Source organism: Xiphophorus maculatus, chromosome 19 (genome assembly GCF_002775205.1).
Source record: "Xiphophorus maculatus strain JP 163 A chromosome 19, X_maculatus-5.0-male, whole genome shotgun sequence".
NCBI lineage: Eukaryota > Metazoa > Chordata > Actinopteri > Cyprinodontiformes > Poeciliidae > Xiphophorus > Xiphophorus maculatus.
This window is the reverse complement of record NC_036461.1, coordinates 27214480-27227320: the sequence shown is the minus strand read 5'-3', so window position 1 is coordinate 27227320 and position 12841 is coordinate 27214480. Positions and strand designations below refer to the sequence as shown.

The 12841-nt window shown below is 42.2% G+C and overlaps 1 protein-coding gene across 3 annotated transcripts in view; it reads left to right on the top strand.

Annotated features, from left to right (window-relative positions):
* The window catches only part of LOC102219109, a 314558-nt gene that overhangs the window by 44592 nt on the left and 257125 nt on the right, over window positions 1–12841 (top strand). For all 3 annotated transcript variants that reach the window (XM_023352126.1, XM_023352127.1, XM_023352128.1), the window contains exons 6-8: window positions 7111–7203; window positions 7426–7628; window positions 8049–8248. In XM_023352126.1, the coding sequence (XP_023207894.1) occupies window positions 7111–7203; window positions 7426–7628; window positions 8049–8248 (496 nt within the window). The remainder of the gene's footprint in view (window positions 1–7110; window positions 7204–7425; window positions 7629–8048; window positions 8249–12841) is intronic.

The window sequence follows — 12841 nt, the reverse complement described above, 5'->3', positions numbered from 1 at the left end:
TTCTGATCCTGGACTGCCAAACAACTTTGATGTGCAGAGACAGATTTTAGCTGATTCCGATTTCTCTTACAGAGTAATAATAAAAAATATAAGAATAGCCCTGAAAATATTTATTTCTAGACCTCATGCTGTTCGTGGATATTACTCATTTTCTGAAGTATGGAGTCAAACTTGTGTTACTTATCACTAGAATGGCTAGAGTTAGTCCACTTTGACGTATACCTATATCGGCTTCGATAGTCCAACTGGCCTGAAGGATTTTATCTAGCAGGTGCTTTTGTTCAGTAAATAGGGCCATTACCTTATCAGTACCCTGGTAATGGCCTCAACGCATCTCACAGTTGCACAATAGACTTAGACTTCGACTTCGACTTAGACTGACTTTGTTGTCATTTTCAATGCACAGGGTGTATAAAGAACGAAATTTCGTTGCATACGGCTCAGGATAATGTTTGAAGTTCCAATGTTGTGAGTAAAATAAAAGTCTGATGGCAAGTAGGAAAAAGCTGTTTCGGAACCAGGTGGGCCTGCACCGGATGCTGCAGAACCTCTTTCCAGAGGGCAGCAGGGAGAACAGTCCATGGTGGGGGTGTGAGGGGTCACTGATGATGTTTCGGCCTCAGGACACGCATCCTGCATCGATGGTTGACCTGACACTTCGCCCTTTTGCCTGAGCTGGGTGTGGAAGGTTGTTGCCGAAGCAGTTTCTCCTTGTGTGCCTTCTTCTCACTCACATGAGAGTTACCGAACTCTTTTGCAAGCTCAACCAGGAAGTCCACCCGTCTCTCCTGCACCCCAATGCATGCCTGATAAAGCACATGTGCATTCAGTGCTGCCATGTCAATCATGTTTGCCAGGTTTGCTGACCAGCTGTCACATAGTGATGGAACCTTGGTCACCCCCCGCAAGATTATGACTGAAATAAATGCCATTAGTTCTTGTGAACTAAATAGGTGAAGCAGTCACCTATTTATCCTCCACAGCACAAAAGGCTGCATGCAAATTTGCATGTGCAAAGTCTCCCAGATTTCTTTTGCTTACACTTTTTGCATGATTTTTTTGAGGTGGATCAACACAATTAATTTGGTTAGTTTATTTCTAAACTGTCATGTTATACCCTCTTAGCTTTATTTCAAAGAGAAACATTACTAATTTCTTTTAGAAAAACCTTTGCATATTTTTTGAAACAGATTCTATGTTTTGCAAACTCTATGTACATTTGGCAAAATGACCTGGATAATGCAGCACAACATCATGGATCAGCTGCAAAAGGTCACATCTCTCCAAAAACACTTCATGTATGCTTCAAAAATAAACTGAAGAGCACTACCTACAGGAGACCTGATCTCCTGCAGGTATCATAGATACCCACCCCCAACATGGACTATTCACATTCCTACCTTCTGGCCTGACGGTCAACGACCACATTTACAATTGAAGAAGGGATGCTAATTTGAGCCATCAGAGTCGTCAGGGTGGACTCCGGCCTTTTGGCCCTGCTGAGCCGATATGGGAAGGACTCGAAAACTGTATCATCCTAGTGTTATTTAATAACTTTAGATTTGACTTGATAAAGCTCTGGGGAGCTGGCAGGAGTGCTGACGGACATCTTCAACCTGTTCCTGGCCCGCACTGTGGTACCGACCTGCTTCAAGTCTACCTCCATCGTCCCAATTCCTAAGAATCCCAACCCAACCAGACTCAATGACTACCGCCCGGTAGCCCTTACCCCCATCATTGCCAAGTGCTTGGAGCGGCTGGTCCTAGCACATCTCAGATACTGTCTCCCCCCCACACTAGACCCCCACCAATTTGCATACAGGCAGAACAGGAGCACAGAGGATGCAGTCTCTATAGCGCTGCACTCTGTCCTTTCTCACCTGGACAGTAAGAACACTTACGCCAGACTGCTGTTCTTAGATTTTAGTTCAGCATTCAACACTGTCATCCCATCACAACTCATTACCAAACTCACAGACCTCGGCATCAGTCCACTCATGTGTAACTGGTTGCTCGACTTCCTGACCAGTCGACCTCAACATGTCCGGCTGGACAACCACTTCTCATCCACCATCATCATAAACACCGGAGTGCCACAAGGCTGTGTGATGAGTCCCTTCCTCTACTCCCTCTTCACCTACGACTGCAGACCTGTCCATGGCTCTAACGCCATCATCAAGTTCGCAGATGACACCACTGTGATCAGCCTCATCAGAGATAATGACGAGGCCGCTTACAGGGAGGAGGTAGACCGTCTGGCTGAGTGGTGCAACAAAAACAACCTGCAGCTGAACACCGAGAAGACCAAGGAGCTTATTGTGGACTTCAGGAGGAACGCTGACCCACATCCACCCATCCACATTAAGGGGACAGTGGTGGAGCGTGTGGACACCTTTAAGTTCCTGGGAGTCCACATCTCCGAGGACCTGACTTGGACGACCAGCTGCTCCAAACTCATTAAGAAGGCGCATCAGCGCCTCTTCTTCATGAGGATCCTGAGGAAGAACCACCTGTCCTCAGAGATCCTCACGAACTTCTACCGCTGCACCATTGAGAGCATCCTCACCAACTGTATTACAGCTTGGTACGGGAACTGCTCTGTCTCCGACCGGCAGGCGCTGCAGAGGGTGGTGAAAACTGCCCAGTATATCGCCAGGGCACCGCTCCCTGCCATCAAGGACATCTACAGGAAGCGGTGTTTGAAAAGGGCCGGGAAAATCACAAAGGACTCCACTCACCCAGCACACACACTCTTTTCCCTCCTGCCCTCTGGGAGGCGTTACAGAAGCCTACTGACCAGAACCACCAGGCACCGGAACAGCTTCTTTCCCACAGCTGTCACGCTTTTGAACGCCTCCTGACATAAAACATAAACTATAAGGACTGTACTCCCCTATCCTCTCATACAACAATAACACATGGACTATCTTCACACACACACATCACGGACTGCTTTCTTCACACACACATACAACCTGTAAATTTTGTCTGCCATTATTTATCTATAATCCATTCCCTAACATTCTTATATATTCTGTATAATCTGTGCATATAGCTCCCATATTTATATTTATACACAATATCTATATCTCTTGCTATAACCCCTTATAGTCCATACATACATAGTCTTGTACATCTGTAAATAAATATTTATATCTCGTAGAGCACTTCTGGATAGATGCAAACTACATCTCGTTGCTTGTACTTGTGACAGTGCAATGACAATAAAGTTGAATTCTATTCTATTCTATTTTATAAAGTCACAAAAGACTTTGGATTTTACTTATACTCTATTAACTTGGAACTTCATTTGGACTTGCTCCACGGAGCTGCAGTTTCCAAACTTCTGCATCATAGAACAGCCTTCCCTCATGCTTCCCCTTCAAACTAGCCAGCAGCAATTATAAAACACCTGGTGAAAATGAACATCTATGCTGAGTTCAATAATACAGACTACTTGTGGTAAAAACGTTGCTAAAGGGTTAATACAGGAGCGATGTTGTTATGACTTCATGAAGGCGGAGTGTCGGAAAGAGCAGGAGTTTGTTAAGGAGACAGAGACCCAGTTTCAGGACGTTGAATTATAGAGTCAGATTTCTTTTATGTCATATTTGACATGTGCAGCATTTTTCTAACAACTGAAGGCAACATACTAGTTACTTGATTGTGCTACAAAATGGCACTATCAATCAAATAAAATTTTATTTGTATAGCACATTTCAGCAGCAAGGCATTTCAAAGTGCTTTACATCATATCAAACACAGAAACACGATGCAACATAGAATCAACAATCAAAACACGACATTAAGTCATTAAATCACTATGTGGTGGGCAAACACATGGAAGCACTTTTCCCCTTTAAACTATTCTTGAATCAGTTGGCTAGTAATGTCTAGCCATGTTATGGTAATTTTCTATAATCCCCAGATCTAAAACAACCTAGATAAGATACAAATAACATTTTATTTCAAGAAATCCACTACACCAAAAAAAATAAGTAGATAAATAATACAATTAAATAAACAAATAAACAGATGAACAATAAAGAAATGTGAGACGTGCAGTTATGAGTCTGTGTATAAATAAACTATGAAATGAAGCTATATTCGGTGAAGTTTGAGTTCAGCAGTCTGTCGGCTGAAGGGAAGAAACTGTTCCTCAGCCTGGTGGTCTTGCTCTGGATGCTCATCAGCCTCCTGCATGAGGGGAGCAGTTGGAACAGTCTGTGTGCAGGATGGGTGGAGTCCTTCATGATGAGGAGCGCCCTCCATCTGCATCATGCTTTGTAGACGTCCGAGGTGGATAAAGGCTGCTCCCCACAGTACTCTGTGCAGCCTCTGCAGAGCCGTCCTCTCAGCAGCTGTGCAGCTGCTGCGCCACACGGTGATGAAGGTGCAGAGAATGCTCTCCACCACACAGCGATTAAAGCTCCTCAGGACTGAGTTCCCACGTCCAGCTCTCCGCAGCTTCCTGAGGAAGTTGAGATGCTGGTGGGCCTTCCTGACCAGACAGGAGGTGTTGGTACTCCAGGTGAGGTCACTGGATATATGCACACCCAGGTACCTGTAGCTGGAGACCACCTCTACAGTTGCTCCTCCGATATACAGGGGCTGAAGAGGATCCTTGTCCCTTCTAATATCCACCACCATCTCCTTGGTCTTCTTCACTTTGATGCAGGAGTTATTTTTCTGCACCACTGCACCAGGTGTTCCACCTCCTCTCTGTATATTGACTCATGACTGTTCATGATGCATCCCTCTACTGCTGTGTCATCGGCAAACTTCACTATATGACAGCTCAGGTGTCTTGCCGAGCAGTCATGCGTCAGCAGAGTGAAAAGGAGGAAACTCGGCACACAGCCTGAGCCAGTGCTGAAGGTGATGGAGGAGGAGACGGTGTTGTTGATCCTGACAGTCTGAGGTCTGTTGGTCAGGGTGTCCACAATCCAGTTCCCCAGTGTGGAACTCAGTCCAAGATAGAAGAGCTTCTGCACCAGGGTCTGTGGGATGATGATGTTGAAGGCTGAGGAGAAATCCAGAAAAGGCAGATGGATGTAACAGTTTCTGCTCTCCAGCTGGGTGAGGGCTGTGTGGATCACCGATGAAATGGTGTCGGCAGTGGAGTGGTTCTTTCTGTAGGCGTACTAATGGGGCTCCACAGTGACTTCGATGGAGTCCTTGGTGTGATTCATGACTACCCTCTCAAAGGACTTCATGACAACCGATGTTAAGGCTATAGGCCAATAGTCATTCTGGCTCATCACTGTGGAGCACTTGGGGACAGGGACAAAAATGGCAGTCTTTAAGCAGGTAGGCACACCTGCTTAAAGGCGGACGTTTCAAGTGATGTGTTGAAATGTCCGCCAACACCTCAGACAGCTTCTGTGCACAGTTCCTCTGTACCCAGTCTGGGTTAGGTTGTTGGGGCCTGCAGCCTTACGGGGATTGATTTCCTGCAGGGTCTTTTTCACATCTGCTGTGGTCACACAGAGAACTGTGTCACCAGGTGATGGTATTAGTCTGGTGCTGAGGGAGGTGTTAGGATCCTCAAAGCAGGTGTAGAACTTATTAAGTGCATCCGGAAGTGAGGGGTTCATTGGGCATTGTGCACTCCTGATGATGTAGTTAGTGATGCACTTGATCCCCTTCCACATGCGCAGGGCGTCGTTGGTGGTGAAGTGACCTTGATTTTTCTGGGCGTATGCGGCTTTGGCCCTCACAATCCCTTCAACCAATTCTTTCTTCACTTCTCGGAGTGTGGATGCCTTGCCTGCCCTGAACGCAGCGTCCCTGACTGTCAGAAGCTCTCACCTCAGCACTCAGCCAGGTTTTCTGGTTCGGGTAACAAGTTGCAGTCCTGGTGGTGGTGACATCATCAGCACACTTGGAGGCTGACAGAGGAGGTGTATTCCTCCAGGTCCACCTCTCCCTCATAAGTAGCTGCCTCACTGAAGACCTGCCAATCTGTGCACTGAAAACAGTCCTGGAGCACACAGGCTGCATCCCTGGGCCACACAGTGACTGTCTTCTTCGTTGATCTAATCCATCCCATCAGTGGACGATATGCTGGTGCCAGAATGAGATGTGGTCAGAGAGGCCAAGACGGGGGCGAGGAAGAGCTCTGTAACACCGTGAATGTTAGTGTACACACAGTCCAGAGTATTGTCTCCGTGTGTGGGGAGGGTGATATGGTGGTAAAAACTGGGCAGAGTGTCCGTCAGTTTCACGTGGTTAAAGTCCCCCGCAACCACGTAAAACAACTCTGGGTGCTTCATTTGCAGTGAGATAATGGTGTCATGTAGCTCCTTTGATGCTTCGTTGCCGTTAGCACCCGGAGGGATGTGAACAATGGTGAGGAACACGGCAGTAAACTGCCAAGGCAGAGAGTATGGCCGACATTTCGCTCTCATGAGTTCTATCACCTCAGAGCAGCAGTTTTTAACCAGTCCACAGTTCGTACACCAACCTTCGTCTTAAACCAGCCTTCAATCTTAAACATCAACTTCCTGTTGACATTTAAATTTATACAAGAATGAATAGATGAAACTAGAAAAGAATAAAATAGAATAGAAAATTTGCAGCATATCCAGGTTCTGACTAACATGTAAATCCAAAATATATATTAAGCTGGCTTTTAATATAGATGATCACTGCAGTCTGCTTACTATAGTAAAGCTCCATGGTGGCATTACAAGTACTTCCATTACAAAATTTCAAGTTTGTACAGGTAAGTTTTGGTTAATTTGGAGATTTTTCTGTGTGAAATAAAATGAAGCGACTAGGTAACAAATTCAATAACTGAAATTAGACCACATTTAACGCACTACATATCTGAAAATACCAAAAAGCTTTGGTCTGTATCTTCTGACTTTCACTTATTAAGACTGTCAGATTTCCCAGAAACTGCCTGGTTTCAAATCATGAAAAATTAGATTAGTTTTATATTGCCTGGTTGGACATATTTTATACCAAATCATCCCTACATCTTACCATTCCTATTGGATTTTAGTGTCAGTTTTCAGAAAATATAAAATTATTGTATTGATATTCTAATGAATAAAATGATCTCACCTGTTAAAATAACAAACATGTATCTGTCTGTCTCTTTAGATCAAATTAGTCAACATAAACACTCCTGATATAATTGATGGCAAACCCTCCATCATCTTGGGTCTAATATGGACAATTATCCTTCAGTATCATGTAAGTTCACTTACACTTATTGCTTTTACTTTTTTGTTTCTCGTTGGGCATAACTTATTTCATCTATTTGATATGATCACAGCACTAAAAGTAGTTGAGAGCTTTTTACTACCTAAGACTTAAGGTATGAGATGTAGTAATTAGATAATAAAAACAGTCAAAGGCAAACCTTTGTGCATTGTCCAGATTTTCTCAAAGCTTTATTGGTTTTGTGTTTCCCAGATTGAAGAGTTGGCCAGCTGCCTCTCATTTGATTCCCGTCAGTCGTCCATGGAGTCTTTGGCCAGTTTGGACAGTCGCTCCACGCTCTCGAGCCGCTCAGCCAGCAATAGCCCTGTTCCTCCCAAAGGCTCTCCTTTACACAGCCGCTTTCGAGTTTCTGCTAAGAAAGCCCTGTTGCTATGGGTCAGAGAGCAGTGCCACAGGTTAGCTAAGTTCATTGGCATTACTGATCAAGGACACATTTGTATTTTCTCTGTTTCTGCATTCATAATCAATCATATCAGAGCCTATGTGAATTCTGTCTGTCAATACAAGGTGGTACATCTCCCCTTATATTGTCAAGCTAAAATCAGAAGTTGATATATATGCACACCATTCTCAGAATTTGAACTGAAATTATTTAAAACTGCAGAGCTGTATGTCACTGTAAAAATAATAAAAATGAATACAACTTGATGATTAGATGAAATTGAAAAAGGTGTGACTGTAAATGTTCCCTTTACAGGGTAACTTTGTGTTACCATAAAGTTAGCCTAAGTCAGACCTGGCCTTAAGTTTCTAATTCAATCTTGGTTTTGAGTGAAAAAAATATTTTACTGGATTTATATATTTTTTTCCTTCAGAGCTGGCTGTTCAGTAAGCATAAAAGACTTCAAGGCAAGCTGGAGGAGTGGTGTGGTCTTTCTCACAATCCTGAACACCCTCAGACCCAACTTGATAGATCTTTCCAAAGCTAGAACCAGGAGTAACAAGCAGAACCTTGAGGAGGCCTTCCACGTTGCGGAGACAGAGTTTAGAATTCCAAGACTGCTGAATCCCAATGGCAAGTACCCAAATTTGGTGCTTTTAAGTGTTGACATTTAATATTTGCTAATATAAAACACATCATCCCACAAATCTAATTCTTTTCAGTGACTCTTCACAGAGATAAGGGTAAACTGTGTAAAAAAACAAAACAACCTACAATTTTTTAGGAGAATCTGCAGCCTGGCAATATAAGCCATTCTCTGATCTTCTGCTTTTGAATGTTGACGCAGTTACTATTGACATTAATGTCATCTGCTGCTACAGCATATGTATTACACCTTTATTCCCAGACCAGGTTTAAAGACTTTAGGTTAATATTGACCTGGCTTTGTGTTCTGATAACACACCTGTGTACAGGCCAGTCATGCTCATGGAGTAATTTAGAGAGGAAACGGTTGAAAAGTTTAAAACATTTATTCTTCCTCTGTCAACAAGAAAAGAAAGAGGGACATGTGCAATATACTTAAGCTGGAAACAGTGCTCACTAGTGGCCCCATTCTGGAGTTTCTGGTGAAGCTAAAGAATATTTTGTACATTTCTTCAGCCCAGATGGCTCATGAAATACAGAGTTTCAGAACTCAGGTAAAATAGAACTTTGCAGTATTATGTTCAGCATTCTTGTTACCTGAAGAAGATCTCACACTTTGCTTTTAGCTAAATCAGATTCTGCCTAAGGCCTCATATTACCTTGGGCCGAACCTGCCTGACGAGTAAGAGTCGATTCGCTGTGCTTGTTTCTGCTGGATGCCAGAGACCAATAGGGAGATTTCATTTATGAGGCACTAGCAGGGACTGACTTTCAGATCAGGCTTTTCTGTTTCCTGACTGTTGAGCCACAGAACTGTTTTGTTGCCCAGGTTTTATGAGTTTTTCACATCGCTGCTCTTTATTGTCAGTCAGGCGGTCCTGTTGCGCTTCTTAATGTGTTTACAGGTCCACTCCACTGCCACTGCTGAAATCTGTCTGACTGGAGCAGTGAAAGCTAGGGAGAGAAGGCATTTGATAAGACGCAGTCAGAGGCATCGCGGTGACTCAAAACAAGAGGGTGCTGCATGTTTTGGCATGGAGTTCCAAGGACGGTCCAGTGGCTGCCGATCCACTAACGGAGGGTTAACAATGGATTAAACAGCTGTAACGGCTGAAAAATGTGGGGGGGACAGAGGGCAAAGATACAGGAAGTGCTGAAGCCCATCAAATAGAGATAGGAATAGTAGAAAGTTGGCCACTCTAAGGTAAAAATAAAAAAGCAGCTTTCTGTCCAGGGAGAGCACAGCTGACTCCATGGGCGGGCAATGCCCCCTAGTGCCCCCCAATGCCTGCCCAAGCCACCGGGCCTGGTGATGGTGTGTTCACTGATTGGATATCAAGCTGATTTAGGTCAGCAGTTGATTTCTTAGTGCATCGCTAGATAATATCTCAAATCTGTAAGATTTGATGTATGAGACCAGAGATTATTTATCATAAACAGTTATTGAATACAGAAATTCAGATTACTAATGTATGTTTGTTTGAAAAGCCTTTGAATATGGACAACTTTTGTTATAAAATATATGCAGTTACATGGAAAATGATCAAATTCAAAATTCTTATTTTGTGGGCTGCGCAGTTAGTAGAACTGTTGCCTTGCAGCAAGAAGGTCCTGGTTCGATTACCGGCCCGGGGTATTTCTGCTTGGAGTTTGCATGTTTCTCCCTGTGCATGCGTGGGTTCTCTCCAGGTACTCTGGTTTCCTCCCACAGTCCAAAAACATGACTGTCAGGTTAATTGGTCTCTAAATTCTCTGTAGGTGTGAGTGTGTGTGTGCATGATTGTTTGTCTCTGTGTTGCCCTGTGACAGACTGGCGACCCGTCCAGGGTGAACCACCTCTCGCCCAAAACGTTAGCTGGAGATAGGCACCAGCACCTCTCCTGACCCCACTAGGGATAGGTGTAAGAAAATGGGTGGATGGATGGAAAATTCTTCTTTTACTTAAATTTTAACAAAAAAAGGGATATCAAAAATGCATGTATCCCTTTCTTAATAATCAGTAAAAAACTATGTCCATTACAGCAGTCAAACACGTCTCACTAGACAGTTTTTATTAGGTTTCCACTGTTATTGAAGATTTGTCTTTGATTCTTTGATGATGAGTTGCAAATCCCAACTCCCTCAAAATGATTCTTTTGGAGATTCAAGTTCTAGGTTCTGGGTTGATAGGGCTATGGCAGCATGTTAACATTACACAATAGTGGATAAATTCTAATACTTGAAGTACTTAGTACTTAATATTCAAAAGTACACATTATGTTTTCTAATATCTGTACATTCCTATATTGTTTTTTGAATGTTTTTTGAAAGTATCTTATAACTTTCTGAAACCACCTGAATCACTACTATGAAAAGTCTGCACCACCTGTAAAAAATTTCAGCATAAAAATTTGATTTTGAATAACTTTGGCCTCAGCTTTAATGTTGATGATCTTGTGATTTGTTTGTTTTATCCTGACAGTTTTCAGTGTCATCAGTGAATCTTCAAAGAGGTTTTTCATCCCTTGTATATGCCAGTTGTACACTGTAAAATGTAATAAGTTCACTTTACTTAAAAAAAGTTAGGAAACCGATTGCCTCAAAATCTCCAAGTAAAGTAGCTAATTCATTTTAAGGTGTTATAGCTATAAATAACTATGTTTAGACCACTCAGATAATGGCAGTAAACCTGAGTGCTGTTAACTCAAAATCATTAATTGGGTTAACTGTAAAATATTCATTCAGACAACTCATGCAATGGCAGTAAACTTGAGTATAGGTAACTCAAAATCATTAGTAAGGTTGACTATAAAATGTCAATTATGACTCCTTCAATTTGTGAGTTATGTCAATTAAGCAGTACTCATAAAAATAAGTTATGCTTACACGTTTAAGCGTTCACATTACTTGCAAAATATCAGGAAACCAATTGCCTGGATATGTTCAAGTAAGATGAACCAAAAGTGTTAAGTTATTGAAACGAAGAGCCAACAGACAACAGTTTGAATGGACAAAAATGTTTAATAATTAAACAGGTTTACCTTAAATACAGGGTTCTCAAGTGTGGTTACATACACACTAACCTGGAAACAAAGTTTTCCATAGACGTTTTTAGAAAAAAAAAAAATGACATGACTTTTTTTCTAGGGCAGCCTTCAATCTAATATTGAATCCTTCAAGTGGCCCTCAGTCTTTAAAACTTTGAGAATCCCTGCTTAAATGTCTTTGTTGACTGGTGTGAAACAAAAACTCAATTCTCAATAATAGAGCTAACATTTATCATAACATCAATAAAGTGAATAGTGAAGTAGTGAAGTGAAGTAATGTTTCTCCTCATTAACATAAAACCATTTAGTAGTCTGCAAGTACAGTGATGCTCCTTCCAACAAAAAAGAATCAAACAAGAAATAAAAATCACTTTTCCAATAAGGGTAAAGGTATCAACGTTGATCCATAATGTCACTTCACATTCACTCATTACATCAGAAGATTTTTGAGTGATTGTATTTTTGGTTTTAGGGATTTATGTCCAAGTGAGAGAAGCACCTTTTGGATGAAGTCAAAGGTGTACTTCAGTTGTTGAGGGTACTCCAAATTCAGAGCATAAATAAGTCCAAAGAGCAAGCACGTGGCATGTGGAAGATTTCCAAGGTCATTCATGAGAAGACTTCCTTCCAAAATGATGGCAGTACCTGAGGTGCAGTGAGTCAGGGGAGGCCTGCCTGTCCTCAGGAATGATGGTCAGAATCCCAATGGGGGTGTGAGACACGTCTGGGTCTTCGCAGTCCTAACAACAATAGAAGCAACACCACAATTACATATCAATGTAACACTTCTTCATCACGGCTGCTTCTCCGACAGTTTACAGCTGTCCCACCTATGGCAGTCCACTCATCATCAGCCTTCTATGACAGTACAGTGAGCGCATTTCCCAAAAGTGTCAGTGATAAATAAGTGTTGATGTTGGAAGGGAAAGTTCATAACATTTTACATGTTGCACTTCATCAGCTAAGTGAAATTCATTGTACTTTTTTGTTCTTGATGACATTCGGGTTTCACATGGTGTGATGCTAGAGAACTACAACTGAAACCTTTCAAAAGACAGCAGAGAACCACTAAAAGTGTTCTGATTGGGGATATTTCATCAGTGCATCATGTAAGAAGTACAGAAGCACTGATTCAGGCTGAGTGAAAGAACAGTAACTAAAACTAAAGCTATCAAAGTCACATAAGGAGCAGAATTAAGTGGGACATACTGCAGTGTGGAATTATAAAAATGTAATAAAGATGACTTACAAAGCTTGTCTTGAAGAAGTCTGTGTTTTCATCTCCAAGGATCACAGGAAGGCCATGAAGAACTGCTGTTCGCTTTGCAGTAATAACTGTACTCTGAAAAATCATATCAAACACACATCAACAGAGTAAGCTGGAATGAGTTAAGGTCACTTTTCTTTTAGAGTAAGATATACTATTACATTTTACAGTGTACAGAGTCTAAATAGAAACTGATTTAGGAAACATTCTCATTGATTCCAAATAAATCAGGAGCACTTATTCAGACTGTTGCTAAATGTTCTGAGACGTTCCCATTAAGCCTCAGGG